The 15,467-nt window shown below is 40.6% G+C and overlaps 1 protein-coding gene across 9 annotated transcripts in view; it reads right to left on the bottom strand.

Annotated features, from left to right (window-relative positions):
- NBEA (neurobeachin) overlaps positions 1–15,467 on the bottom strand; it is an 866,760-nt gene that overhangs the window by 607,591 nt on the left and 243,702 nt on the right. For all 9 annotated transcript variants that reach the window (XM_068267062.1, XM_068267067.1, XM_068267066.1 and 6 more), the window contains exons 9-10: positions 10,012–10,209; positions 6,082–6,215 (exon numbers count right to left, since the gene is read on the bottom strand). In XM_068267062.1, coding sequence (XP_068123163.1) covers positions 6,082–6,215; positions 10,012–10,209 — 332 coding nt within the window. The remainder of the gene's footprint in view (positions 1–6,081; positions 6,216–10,011; positions 10,210–15,467) is intronic.

Raw genomic sequence — 15,467 nt, 5'->3', positions numbered from 1 at the left:
TGGATCAACTGGGATATGAGCAGGTTCAGGATGGTGTTTTTTTTGTTTTGTTTTTTATTGTGTTCTGGTTGGACGTCTTTTTTCAACCAAACTATGTTACTATGTACTATGTAACTATGTACTGTGCAACTATGACACACTGCCATATATAATGGATCCTCAATTTGTCTAGCATGCTAAATACATTGCGTGTTGCGGCTTTGAAATGCATTTAAAGCAAACCTATCGCAAACTTTCAGGTAACAAAAAAAAGTTTCCTCACCCCAAATTTACATTCTGAAATGTATCACTGGGGGCAAAATCTTTAGTCCTGCCAAGTGAACTGTCTCTGCGGAATGTTCATTTATTAAGAGATCTACGTACAGAGAGAGATAATTATTTTCTTGGCAGTTAGAATCTGCCCCCGCCGCTATTTCTCACAATGCAATGAGATTCACCGACCAGAAACTATCAAGAGCCATTGCTCTGACATCACACTGTGGGAGGGGTTTCCCCACTATATTAGCCATACAGATGTCCCTGATTATCTATTTGAGAAAAGCTAAAGATTTCTCATAGGAAAAGAGTTATTGGCTACTAACTGGAATGAAGCTCAAGCCTGGTTTAAAGTTCTTCTATAAGAATGAAAACCATTAATTTACACTTAACACAAAACAAAGCCTCCCTGCAACTAAAATATAGGATGGAGCACATATCATGACTTAGGTGGAAAATACTATTAATGTTTATGGGACCACAGAGGATCTTGTGATTGCCCGTGAGCACAAACTCTGCCAACTCAAGAGGCTGCCATTCAGTCAACCCCTGAAGGCCACGCATGACAATTGCTTTAAAGAGAAACTCCGACCAAAAATTGAACTTTATCCCAATCAGTAGCTGATACCCCTTTTATATAAGACATCTATTCCTTTTCACAAACAGACCATCAGGGGGCGCTGTATGACCGATATTGGGGTGAAACCCCTGCCAAAAGTAACCCCTCCCACAAGCAAAGTTTGAACTTTTGTGGGAAATAGCTGTTTACAGCTGTTTCCAACTGCCAACAACCATGCAGCAGCTACATCACCTGCCAACAGTAAAATGTTCACTGGAGTTCCTCTTTAAAGGGGTTCTTTCGCGAAAAAAGTAGGCAGTTAAAAAATGTGACAGATGACAGGTTTTGGGCCAGTCCATCTTTTTAATGGGGATTCTCAGGGCTTTCTTTGTTTTCAACAGCATTTCCTGAACAGCAGTTTAACTGCCAAAATAGCAAGATACCAGCCGGCCTCCCTAATCACTTGCACACTATTATGTCAGTTAGATTTTGCAACTGTTGTTCAGGAAATGCTGTTGAAAACAAAGAAAGCCCTGAGAATCCCCCTTAAAAAGATGGACTGGCCCAAAACCTGTCATCTGTCACATTTTTTAACTGCCTACTTTTTTCGCGAAAGAACCCCTTTAAGAGAAAGGTCGTAATACTCTTCTACCCTCTTGCTTACCTGCCTAACCGCAGGATGCTTTCTCCATGTTATTAGGATCAGCTAACTGGAGGACAGTAACAGGCAAAGAAGCACTGCTCCACATTGGAGAGGTGCTCAGCTTTTATCTTTAGGCCGACACTTTCTTGTATAAATGCTGGTATGTAATATTTGTAGAATTAACTTTCAGTTGTTTTTTTTCCAGATTATTTATTTTTTCAAGGTTTTCAAAAAGAACATGTACAGATAGATATGTACATACAACAACACAGATAGTAAATAGACACAAAGTTGTACATAATAGATGACATGTGTAAGTGAGTCCTGTCCTAGGTACCATAAAACTGTTAGGTGCTAAAATCTACCACAGAGCAGTGCGGCCTGTAAGAATTCCTGTACGATCAGGAGCATCAACATTATCATGGATAGGAGTTATAACTGCAACTTGTGCTCATCTCTTGGGAGTCACCCCCTACATTTTAAGCTAATTAAATAGGCAAATCTAATCTTTGAACCCCTGTATGTAACAGAAATTGCACAGCACGTATGGGCCCAGAGGGAACATACACCAAAGTGCTTTCACAGTAGAATAATTGAGTCAAAGAATCTTAGAGGCTTCTCCATTGCTATCCCAAATATCCATCATATCTCTGTATATTAATAAAAGCTAAGACATACATATGACCAGCCAGAGTGCCCGTCACATGTGCAGGATAGTAAGAAAATAAAAGAGAGAGAAGAAAGCGAGAAAGAGTGAAGAGAACCGGGGGAGGAACAGGAGCGCGCACCCAGAGGCTCCCAGAGAGGCATCAGGCAGGTGAATCACACCCATCACACCAGAGGAGAAGATAACTTATTAGCAGAGAGGCAGCTTCTGTTACTGTAGCTCTTTCTCTCAATTACACGTGAGGGATTTATATTGTGGTGTCTCTTTGAATTCGAACCAACCAAACCATGTTTTCCAGAACTGCTCATGTCTGGATTGTATTGTGGCTGTAAGGTCTTCCATTGCACATACAGAGTTTACTTCCATCAGCCATTCTGTAACTGTAGGAGGGTCTGTTGATTTCCAGTGTCTAGGGATTATGGCTCTAGCTGCGTTAATCAGATGCCTAGTTAAAGTTTTTTTGTATTTCCTTATTGACCAAGTGTTGTGATGCAACAAGAAAAAAGCTGGTGAGTCTGGAGGGGAAAAATCAGTTAGGGTGTGCATAATAGATCTTACGTCTGCCCAGTACCGAGACAACTTCTCACACGACCAAAAAGTGTGTATCAATGTCCCAGGCATCTCCAACACAAATTAGATGTATTCGGAAACATGGAGTGAAGCCTGTCAGGCGTCATACCATCTTGTGAAAATTTTATAGCCAGTTTCTTGGCTTCTTGAGGAAATCGATGACTTGTGCGAAAAAACCAGGATTTTATCCCATTGTTTATCACTGAATGTTAGACCCAGGTCTTGTTCCCATCTATCCCTGCACTGGGCAGACTGAGCACTAGAGTCGTTCAGCAAAGAGTATATCAGTGATATAGCGCCTTTCATATGCCCTTCCCCCTGACATGTGTTTTCAAACAATGTGAGAGCTCTATCGAAGCTGGTTTTATCACCCTGTGACAATAGAAAGTGTTTAAACTGAAGCCAGCTCCAGCTGTCCAGTTGTGAGGAGTTCAGTTCCTGCTGTAATGCCTGGAGTCCCACCCAGCCCCCATTTAATATTAGGTGGTGCGCTCGTATTTGAGTGTTTCCTCTCCAGTTGAGGTAGCTTTTAGGGTGAAGTCCCAGAGGAAAAGAGGGATTCTCAAGGATAGGAAGGTGCGGCGAAGGCCAAGGCGAGATAAGGGGAAGGTTTCTATATTTAGCAAATATCTTGATAGTATGAGAGATCAGAGAGACAGCTGGGTCTGAGATTTTCATATTTTTAGAAGACCAGGGTATATTGCTTAGTCTACCTGAGACCAGTTCATTCTCCATTCCAACCCATTGTTTATAGTTAATGTGTCTGTGCCAATCAATTATCCTGGTCAGCACTGCTGCTGCATAATAAAGGCGAGGGTTAGGTACTGCCATGCCGCCTAATTCTTTGGGAGCAGTCTGAATACTATATTTCAATCTAGATTTCTGTCCGTTCCAGATAAACTTCGAGAACGCTTGAGTTATTGACCTAAAATAGGTAGATGGGAGAGATATAGGGAGCGTTTGGAACAGGTATAATAAGCGAGGCATGACCGTCATTTTAATAATACTCGTTCGACTAAACCATGAAAAGTGCGGTTTATCCCATGTTTTCAGATCTTGTCGAATTTTTTCTAAAATAGGTATAAAGTTATGGGTCAACAAATCTTTTGTGTTCGGGTTAAGATTGACTCCTAGGTATTTCAAATATTTTGGTGGCCATTTAAACGGGAAGTTGCCTTGCAAAAGGGATTTGAGAGGGTGAGGAATTAAAATACCCAGGGCCTCACTTTTATCATAATTGATGGAGAGATTTGATAACTGTCCATAAGTATGAAACTCCTTTAGCAGGTTTGGAAGGGAGATATGAGGATTGGTCAGGTAAAAGAGCATATCGTCCACATATGCTGCCACTTTATGTGTAGATTTTGGGAAATCTACTCCTTGTATATCAGGATTATTGCGTACAGTACACAAAAAGGGCTCCAGAGAAAGGGCAAAGACGAGAGGGGAGAGCGGACAGCCTTGTCTAGTACCATTTTGTATATTAACTTTCAGTTTTAACCTTATTTAAGGTGTGTAGTTATGCATACATAGACTACTGTATTTTTTGGACTATAAGACTCACTTTTTCTCCCCCAAAAGTGAGGGGGAAAAAAACTCACTGCGTCTTATAGTCCAAATGCAGGGAGTTCCTAACTTGTGAACGCCTGCCAATACGAACCTGCAACCCGCCACAATGTCTGGGACTCCCTGTACTGTTGTGCCCATGTAGAGGGGGACACAGGGGGACAAAGGGGGGACACAAAGGGGCATACAGGAGGACATAAGGAGGACAGAGGCGGACACACGAGGGACAGAGAAGGACACAGGGTGACACGATGTACAAAGGGGGTGTAATCCACAAGATGCCCCCTCACCATGGATGCACCAGGTTTATTATATATATTTTTCACCTGGTTTTGTCCTCTAAACCTAGATGCGTCTTATGGTCAGGAGTGTCTTCCCCTTTAATGTCCTACGTAACAAAATGGAATCTACTATTATGGAGTGTGGAAATATACTGTATTTTATTCGGATAAACAATATAGATAGATAGATAGATAGATAGATAGATAGATAGATAGATAGATAGATAGATAGATAGATAGATAGATAGATAGATAGATAGGTATTTTTAACCCAAAGCAGCCGCATCTCTTAAGAAAAACTAATGTTTGCCACAAGAGAATCTTTAATAATTACCGCACAATCCCATGAGTGCATTCACTCAGAAAGATTGCTCAATCTATTGCGTCTTCGTAAAATGTAATGGCCTCCGTTAATCAATATAAACCATCAACATTTACTGAGAAATTCATGTTCAGTGCTCTCAAAATGCAAGGCAATCACTGAGAATGTCTACAATCCAGTAGAATTAAACCACACAATAATGTAGTAAAATAACATAGTAAAATGCACTATATTGTTAACTCTTTAAATCGACAGGGATTTTTTTCCTTTTAGCTTAGGTAAAATTCTTACGCCAAAGCAGTGTGCCTTCCCACAAATATCAAGTACAGATGCCCCAAAATAATATTCTTATTAAAAGCCATTTAAAAAGTAGAGGTAGCTATTGGTTTTCATCTCCTGTAGAATATAGAACCAGTATGACTTCAGTAGGAATTCAAAAAGTTATTTTGCACATAAATGCATTTTGTGGGCATTCCCTGCTTCCTCAGATCTATAGCCCTCCAAAAAAAGTGTTGTATGTCTTGGTAGATCAAACTTGAGTACTGCAGATATATAAACTTCAAAATAAGCAATGCCTTAGGATGCACAAACTTTTTCAGTCAATTTAAAGTGGATGAATAGCTTTCTCTGCCTTATGTTATCAGGTCTGATAGAATAAAGAAGACAAATGTATCTACCCATCTGAACATAGCCTCGTACACACACCTCTGACTTAAGTCGGCTTAAGCTTTCAATAACGACCACCTCAGCCAACATTCAGCTGTGTGTATGGCACCAGACGGCCCCCGACACCCAACCTGCGAGTGATTCGCCAAACGCGTGACGTCACGCATGTGTCGCTTGTACCTCCCACAGCATAGCAACACAGCTACATACCTGACACACGTGTGTGCATCCCAGTTGGGTATGTTTACGCACCCTTAGTGTAAAGTTTCTTCATTCTCCTCCCTGGGTGTCAGTTCTTTCTGTGGACTTCCATATCACAAGTGACTAAACACTTTGTTATGAAAAGCATGACCAAAACAAAGCTAAGTATCTTGCCTTACAGATCGGAGTGAAAAAAAGAAAGGGACACTTTAAAATCAGCACCGTTATCACAGTTTTTTGTTTTTTCCACAACTCCCCAGCTCAGGCAATGCCTTCAATACAGCAGATGTACCACTGCATGGTACAAAGCGATCAAAAATAAAAAGATTTATGAATGGCTATAATATTTACCAAACTGTGGTTTCCACTTGGCTGTCATTCAGCTGCCGATTGTCCAGCTGCGCAAAGAGAGGAAAGAGAACCTGGATGCCCCCGATTGAGTGAATTGCGCTGTGTATTGAGTGCGTTACTATAGCTTTTACATCCTGAAAGACAAAAGAAAAAAAAAACATTTTAAAAATAAACACACTTAAAGCTTTTATAGCACGATACATTTCCCTCTTAAAACTGCTTGTAATAAAACCGGCATAACTTAACTTTCATCCCAACTCCAGACAATTTTCTCTCTAATTTTATTTAGGCAAGTAGCAGTAGCATTTGTTTATCATGTGTATGAACATTATCATCGCTAACAAAGCTACAAAACTCTCCACAATCTCTCTCCCCATTTGAACACTGGGATTACAAAGATTATTTTTTATTTTTATCTGTGACTGCAGATGCACACCTTCTGAAATGTCATTTAAACTTGGTCCATGACAAAGTTTGGAGAAACACCTCTATACCACAAGTACCGTAAAACCTTGGATTGAAAGCAACTCCGTTTAAGAGCGCTTTGCTATACAAGTAAAACGTTTTGGGAAATTTTGACTTGATATACAAGCATCGCTCTAGTGACAAGACAAAACTCTGTACAGCGCAACGTAATAGGTCAGTGCTATATAAATACTAAAATAAATTCAAAAAAGGTATTCATGCGTCACGTCATTACAACGAAGCCGATAGTTCTTTTTCCATTGGTGCTGCAGGATTGTACTTAATCTGAGTGTAGAGACTGTGCGAAGTCACATTTCTGTGAAATCCTCAAAAATACCAGTAAATGTTATTGGATAAGTTCCTTGTTAAAGCCACACAAAAAAAAAAGGGTTGGGGCGAGACAACAGATGGCAATGATTCAGTTAGTTATAGTGAAAGTCTTGTTTACATTTTTATTTTATACTATTTTACTATAACTGTTTTTGGGTTGTGGTCCGAATCAGACGACTTTCCATTAATCCTTATGGGGATATTTGCTTTGATAAAAGAGTGCTTTGGATTAAGCATGTTTCCGGAACACATTCTGCTTGTAAACCAAGGTTCCATTCTACAAGGGGGCTTACAACAGCCACCACCAGCCTCCACCGCTTTTGCAGGACTGTAATTGACAATTTGACGTCTCATCCTGGGGAGGGCAGCATGGAGAACTCTTTACAAGTACGCAGACATTGCATATAACCATTCTAATCTAAGCCATAATCACCACCAGCAAACTAAACTAATTGTGAGCCTTCACACTGACGCGAAAAAAAAAAAAGAAAATTCTATCTACTTCCTAGCTTTGTCAAAAATACTAGGTGCCTCTTGGATCCTTGAAATGTCATCTCTCTTTATTCCGAATGGCAAGATGTAATATGAATCTGTCTAAAGCAAAAGCCATTTCTAGAATGTGATATTATGGGTCAGTGAGCAACAGATGGGACACCTCTCTGCCTTGGCATTCTCTTAAAATCAAAGCATGCATGTCTGCCTGGTGAGATGTTGGCAGCACAAGACATCTGAAGCGTGTATTGAACTCCCCTGTCCTCCAAGGTACTCTGTGTGATCCCACTACCTCAGCCCCCCCCCCCTCCACCACACACAAACCTCCTACAGAGCCCCCTCTCATCGGCTCAGCTAATACAGTCTCAAAGATTACAGATATCTTGCAAGTAGAACTACTTAACACAATAGGTAAATAAGGACTTCTACTAGAGAAAAATTGATTGGTAAGCTATTACAATGCTTTTAGAACTATGCCTGAAAATGGACAAGTGTTCAAAACCATCTTTATTTAGTTTTGGGTGAGCTTGCACTGATTCAGAGTGCTTCAATTTTACCTTTTGTAAGAAAACCACATTCTGCAGAAAGTGGATTCTAGTACCGCACACATTGAAAAGTCGTTATCTCACATATGGTTGCTGAATAAATTCACTGGACTGTGCTCTGTGCTTGTTTAGCTAGATCCAAGTGTCTTATCAGCAACTGTGAAACAGAGCTGGGAGCTGTCCCTGGAAGCTCTCTTAACCTTTTCAGTGCTTCTAGTAAAGTGAATCCAAGTTACCATGCAGCTAGCTTGCGCTGGTAACTTACGCTCGCTCCTTTGAACTAACGGCTGCTCCACTGAACCTGCCCTGAGCACCGGCGGGTTGATTTGCTTTAATGGATGTGATCCAAGGGCTTCAATTGGCCCAGTAGGCTGCCTGTCACTTGGCCCTATGGACTAGTAGGCCATCCCCTTAGTGCGGAGATAGCATCAATTAAAGCCACTGGACCTGCTGGTGCTCAGGGCAGGTTCAGTGGAGCAGCCGTTAGTTCAAAAGAGCGAGCGTAAGTTACCAGCGCAAGCTAGCTGCATGGTAACTTGGATTCACTTTACTAGAAGCACTGAAAAGGTTAAGAGAGCTTCCAGGGACAGCTCCCAGCTCTGTTTCACAGTTGCTGATAAGACACTTGGATCTAGCTAAACAAGCACAGAGCACAGTCCAGTGAATTTATTCAGCAACCATATGTGAGATAACGACTTTTCAATGTGTGCGGTACTAGAATCCACTTTCTGCAGAATGTGCGGAGTTCGGAGGAGAAAGCGTTAGATACCAGTGCAAGTTAGCTGCACTCCCGCATCATAGCGTACACGGAGCTTGCGCTCCTGTATTAAGCTGCGCTGCTGTAGCAGTACTCAGTAGATGCAATACTGGAGTTGACTGTTCACCTAGTAGGGCAGGGACTGAAAGATAGATGGACTATGTGGATGCAAGAGTAAAAAAACTCCACACAAGGTCCTTGCTCCCTTACATATTCAAATTTCTCAAATTTCAGAAATTAAGTACATAAGTATTACTATATATATACTCTAATAAGTATATATATATATATATATATATATATATATATATATATATATATATATATATTACCCTTCATAAAAGTATAGGGGTCGACTTATACACGAGTCATGGGCAACACTGAGTAATGTATGTACTAAATAATCCGAACATTTGCATAGCGCTTTTCTCCTGTCAGACTCAAAGTGCTCAAGAGCTGCAGCCACTGGGAAGCGCTCAAGAGGCCACCCTGCAGTGTTAGGGAGTCTTGCCTTGGACTCCTTACTGAATAGGTACTGACCCCTATCCAGGATTTGAACCCTGGTCTACCATGTCAAAGGCTGTGCCATTAACCAGTACACTATCCAGCCACAGTGACATTCCCATTTGCAGCAATTTACCCTGTGGTAAGTAATACTTTGAGGAAAGGAAATGCAGAGAAAACACAGGTCTGGAAGTCCTGTCCACAACAATTAACAAGGAAAGGGACGGGGGGGGGGGGGGGGGGGGAAATACTGGGCTTCAGGAAGGGGGGTGAATAATTGCAGCACTTGGGGGCCTGAAGGAGTTATTGGCTGCACGTAAGGGACAGGAGGGGTTAATGACTGCAATATTGTATGCAGTGCAGTCATTAACATCCTACTGAGCCCCAATTGCAGCCATTAACATTGCTGGGTAGACTTATACTTGAGTCAATAACAAAATTCCAGCTTAAGAAGGTTGAATATTGAAGTCGACTTATACACAAGGTCGACTTGTATTTGAGTATACACGGTAAGTACGTACTCAAATTTCAGTAATTCAGAGCCCACCACTTTCAGCTGTGAAAGGGTTAGAAAACTAATAAGCAGCATATACAAGACTTGAAGATCTCAGGAAATTTTGATCTCTCAACTGAGCTGAAAATGTTTGGCTGATGCATTGTTGCCTCCACTGATCTCACCAATAAAAAGGTGCATCATGTCACCATCACAAAATCATAATTCTATAAAAAAAAATATTTCTTCTTTGAAAGTTTCTCTGCAGCCTGAATTTTACTACTGCTTGCGCTCTATTTAATGCAACATCTCTAAGAATGAACAATAAATCCCAGATGGTATACCTGCAACATTAGTGCATGGGGTGAATGCACAAATATAGAAGCGTTTTCCTTTGGTGATGATTCAAGGCAGAGCTGGGCATCTGTGGCCTTTGCGTTGTAGGTGAACGCTATACTGCTTGCAAGTTTACTATCGTACAGGACCTGCTTGTGGTGTTCAGCCAGGTGGATGTCACTCTCAGACTTAAACTTGAAGGTACTCTGTATAAAAACAACAAAGAAATAAATCAAGAAATTGTAGCTAATAATAGTTAGTATGCAATACATGAAAATTATAATAAAGGCAGAACAAAACATTCTACATTACACAGAATTAAAGCAAACCTATGTCAAAAGTGTTTAATACGTTGATTGCTGTGAAGATATAATGGGAGATAAGGACTTGCCTGCTGTTTTCTTATTTGTGATCTGTAGATATATTTTTTTTTTTAATTCATTTTTTCAAACTCTCATGAGGGACTATGAGCACTAAAGGTCTGTGCCTTTCATTTGCCATCCTCTATGTATGCAATTATGACTGAAGGCTTCCCTACAACCCTACAATGTTTGTCCTGCTTCTATATATTATTATTATTATTATTATTAAGCACCAACATATTCTGTGGTGCTGTATAAAGAAACAAACATGGGGTACAAAATAATACAATGATATACACCAATATACAATATAGATGTTATTTAAGTTTCAATTTTCTGTGCCTGGTTGCCATGGGCAACAATTACAAATACTTTTTAATTTATGAGGCCCTTGGTTGTGGTTTTCGTTCATTTACAGGAAAAACTTTTGTAGGTTAATTGAAGGTTCGTAACGTCTAACTCTCATGCAAACATTGGATGAGATGGCAACAGTTGGCCCGTGGTAGTAGCTTATTGAGGCAGGAAGTGGCAGGAACAATTTAAAACTTGGACTGAAGCTTTATTCCACACAGTCTGTGGTGAGTCCGTGGGGAAAACTGGGCAACTGCCCAGGGCACCATAGCTGGCTGTATGGGCCCCCAAACTCTCCCCCATAATGGAGCTTCCACCCTCTCTACCCCCCGGCCCTTTCCTGCAGAGTACTACCACCTGTCTGACCGGAGCATGCCGGTCAGACACTGTGCGCACTTTGCAGCAAACCGAGGCCCGGGGGAGTGACAATGGCCACTCAATGCTGCTATATGTGGATGGGAAGGTGGCAGGGGATACAAAGGTCACCTAGTGTTGCTATGTGTGTGGGAGGACGGGCTTGTGGAAGACAAAGACATTTATGCTGCTATTTTTATTTATTTATTCTTTGGGTGGGGGAGGTGGTAATTGGACAAAAGCCACATAATGCTGCCATCAGTGGGTCACCAAATCTAAGTGTGTGTGTGTGTGCGTGCGCGTGTGCGTGCGTCAAAGAGGCCTGTGTTAACTTTTGCCCAGGGTTCTATTTCATTTAGAATTGGCCCTGACTACAAAGACCAGAAACCTGTAATTCCAGAGCAAAGATAAGCTACACTGAAGCCATACATGTAGCAATCATACAATGGCAAACAATATAATATCTTCATACGTTTATTTATAGGATTTGGACACAGTGTTACTTTCAGATTATATCCAGAGAAGATATGAGTGATTCATTCAGTGGTGTTGCTTTTCTCACCATTTATAAAGCTCTTTGCACTTGTTAGTCACCCCTCTCACATTGTGTTAGCCCCCTACCAGCGTACTCCGAGACAAACCCAAGATGAGAAGAGGAGGGTAAAGAAAGAAATTGCTGTTTAGGGACAGAATATCCAATAGGGAGTGAGGTGCTCTGAGATCCAATAACCTGCTGCCTGCTTATTCACAATACAGCTGGTCTGAGAGTTCTCTTCAGTGAAATACAATATGATGCCGAATAGAAAAGCCCATAATATTACTTATTCTGACAGCAGTTTGTGGATGATTTCTTGTTGCTCAATTAAAACTACCTACAAAGTTTGAGCCTTACGCTGCACAATGATCTTTTTTAAGATCAGGTTTAAGTCTAGTACACAATCTAGATCAGGGGTCAGGAACCTTTTTGGCTGAGAGAGCCATAAACGCCACATATTTTAAAATGTGATTCGGTGAGAGCCATACAATAGGTTTCAAACTAAATACAAGTAAAGCAGCCCATACACTCAGCCGATTTTCTGGCCGACCGATCGATCCCGATCGATCGATCGATCGATTGCAAATCGGTTGGCCAATCGACCGATCGACGGCCGATTTCGATGGATTTCCATCGAACTTGCAGGGTGGAAAATTTAGGTCGATCTGATGAGATTGCTTATCAGTTTGCATTGGCCTTAATGGAAATCTGATGGCAAAAAAATGCCATCAGATCGAATTTCAATAGATTTCAAACTGAAATCAATTGGAATTCTATCCTGGTAAAAAATGTTCTAAAAACGCATCAGATAGATCATCAGATGCATTTCTTATCTATCTGCTGCCAATCTGACGAGTGTATGGGCACCTTAAATGTGTGCATTTTATGTAAGACCAACACTGTCAAGTGACAGGCAGCCTATTGAGCCAATGAAAGTGCGGGGATCTCGTCCTACAAAATCACTGGACCCCACAGGGCCCAGGGCGGGACAGATAGAGCAGCCGCTAGTTCTGGGGAAAGCACAAGTAAGTTAAAAATTTTACGTGCGCTGCCACACTAAGCTTTGTACAGGGCCACAGAATATGTTGGCACTTTATAAATCCATAATTATACTAAATCATTAATAATAAGCCACGCTGCTTGAGCAGCGCATCTTAGTGAATCAATCCCTACTGATGAGTCTGAGAGCCAGATGCAGCCATCAAAAGAGCCACATCTGGCTCCCAAGTCATAGGTTCCCTACCACTCATCTAGATGGAACTTCAGGGTGAAGTTTCTCACCTTCTACAGGTAGTAAGAATTATTATCAAGACAGACCCAGATGGAAATTCCATCTCATTTGGAGCTGTTAATTAAGGCCCTGGCATACAATGCAATGTTTATTGCGTATGCATTAAATACATATGCATACTAAAAAGTCTTAAAGTGAACCTACAGACTAAAAATCGACTTAGCAGCACAGAAAAGGCCTGGTGTTTCTTTAACAGTTTCACAGCATCAGAACTTTGTTTCTCTTATACAAGCCTCATTTTTAGCTGCACAGAAGAAAACTGCCCGGGCTTTTTTCCCCTGATGCTATGCAAAGCATGATGGGATTTCTGATGATGTTGTTCTCTTTCTGCTGTTTTGGTGCAATTTTTTTTTTTAACATTTTGAATTTGACATTTGAAGACTAGCGTGTGCAGCTGGAAGGGGTAATCAGATCACAGAACAGTTGGAACTGTGTCTCCTGCTCCTTGTCACCTCCTTTCAACCAAAAAGATGGCTGCCCCCCATGACAAAGATGGCAGCCCCCATGAATCCCAAACATTTGCCTGTTCTTTTAAAACAGGGTGGGTAAGAGATAATATTACCTACCTATTCTAATTAACATAACTAATGTAACTTGATTTGATGACAGTATGTTTGTTTAGGCTGAAGTTCCCCTTTAAACATATATACAGATACAAATCATGCATAGAATGAAATGGACCATCGATAACAAAAAATGCACATCTGGAAGGTAAAGGTACTCCTGGGAGCATCGACTCAAGCGTTGATAGGCTTATTTTCTCTGGCCATGAACGCTTGGGTTATTTGATAGCAAGTACACACTAACCGTTCCCCCGGCATCGACCCATGTATAGCTAGATGGGAAAACCACTGGTCCAACAGGACAGTACAAAACGTGTGGGTGCTATATATTATTATTATTGATTTATAAAGCGCCAACATATTCTGTGGAGCTGTACAAAGTAAGAAACGAACATGGGGTAGATAATACAGACAATGGTGTACACCAATATACAAGATACATATTTAGTGACAAAATACAAAAAATACAGAATACAAAATACAGAATTGGTAATGACAGTGATACAAGTAACATGATAAATAAAATGTATAATGATTTGTAAGACAAAAGCAGGAGAGAGCCCTGCCCTTGTGAGCTTACAATCTAAAGGGAATGGGGGGGGGGGGGACAAGAGGAGGAGTAGCCTAGCCTTGTTGGAGGCTAGGCTACTCCCCCTCAAAAATAGAGACAACTGTTAAAAACACATGCTGCCCGTCAAAGCTGCAGGCTGAGCACAGCAATTTTACTGGAACCAACGCCAGGGGAGCAGGGATAACGTGTGACATATCGTGCATTATTCCAGTAATGCATGTTGCACTAATAACAGAACGCAACATTTTCCCCTGGTGTTAGTACCAGTAAAAATGCCATAAACTGCATGTCCATAGCAAATTTACTGGCACTTCATGCATTACGACCCTAATTCTCCTTTTTTTTTTTTTTTGCAAAGTTATTCAAAAATAGTATAAGTCACACGGGAGCCAAAAAGGGAGATTTTAACCATTTCCCAACCGCTCGTATGCATATTTAAACCCCCTGAAAACTTCACTTGCGCACCAGGTACGTAAATATGCGCGCTCATTTATTTACCTCGCAAAAAGTAAAAATGCACCCACATACATGATTGTACAAAAAAAAAAAAAAAAATATTTTTAACCCCTTTCACCCTTACCTTATAGTTACCAAAATAAAACACTTGTGTAAAAAAAAAAAATACATAGTTACCTTAGGGTATTTTTAATATGTATGTTATGAGGGAATATTATAATATGTATGTCAGGGGGGTATATTACTGTTTTGTTATCTATGTTATCTTCTCATAAATTTCTTGATCTAGTATAAATACTACTAAACAGAAAAAATACACCTTTATTTCCAAATAAAATATTGCCATACTTTGTACTAGGGACAAAGTGTAAATGTTGTAATAACCGGGACAAATGGGTTTTATCTATTGTAGCACATTTTATTTGGAAATCATCATGGCTGAAAACTGAGAAATAATATTTTTTTTTCTTATTCCCTTTAAATTGCATTAAAAAAACAATTCTTAGCAAAAAGAACCACCCAAAGAAAGCCCAATTTGTAGTGAATAAAACAATATACAGATCATTTGATGTGATAAGTAATGATAAAGTTATTGGTGAATGAATGGGAGGAGCGTGATGTAAAAAAATCGCTCTGGTTTTTAAGGGAAAAAAAAATGAGTTTGGGAAGTAGTTCAAGATATTAAAAATTTGGCAGCTAACTTTTCAAAGACAAATGTTATTCCCATCGATTGGCCACTCCAATAGCAAGTCATTGGGCCTGATTCACAAAGCAGTGCAAACACTTTGCACGCCTGTGAAAAGCCCTTTATCAAGCCTAAACTCAGTTTAGGCGTGATAAAATTAAACTCGCGCGAAATCCCACGCGCAAAGTTTTGCGCGCGGTGCATTGTGCGCGATGCGCCCACTAAACCCTATGAGCGCTGCGCACGGAATTGCGCGTGCAAAACTTTGCGCGCGGGACTTTGCGCGCGATGAAGAG

Source organism: Hyperolius riggenbachi, chromosome 2, assembly GCF_040937935.1.
Source record: "Hyperolius riggenbachi isolate aHypRig1 chromosome 2, aHypRig1.pri, whole genome shotgun sequence".
Lineage (NCBI taxonomy): Eukaryota > Metazoa > Chordata > Amphibia > Anura > Hyperoliidae > Hyperolius > Hyperolius riggenbachi.
This window is presented reverse-complemented; position numbering and strand designations above follow the sequence as displayed.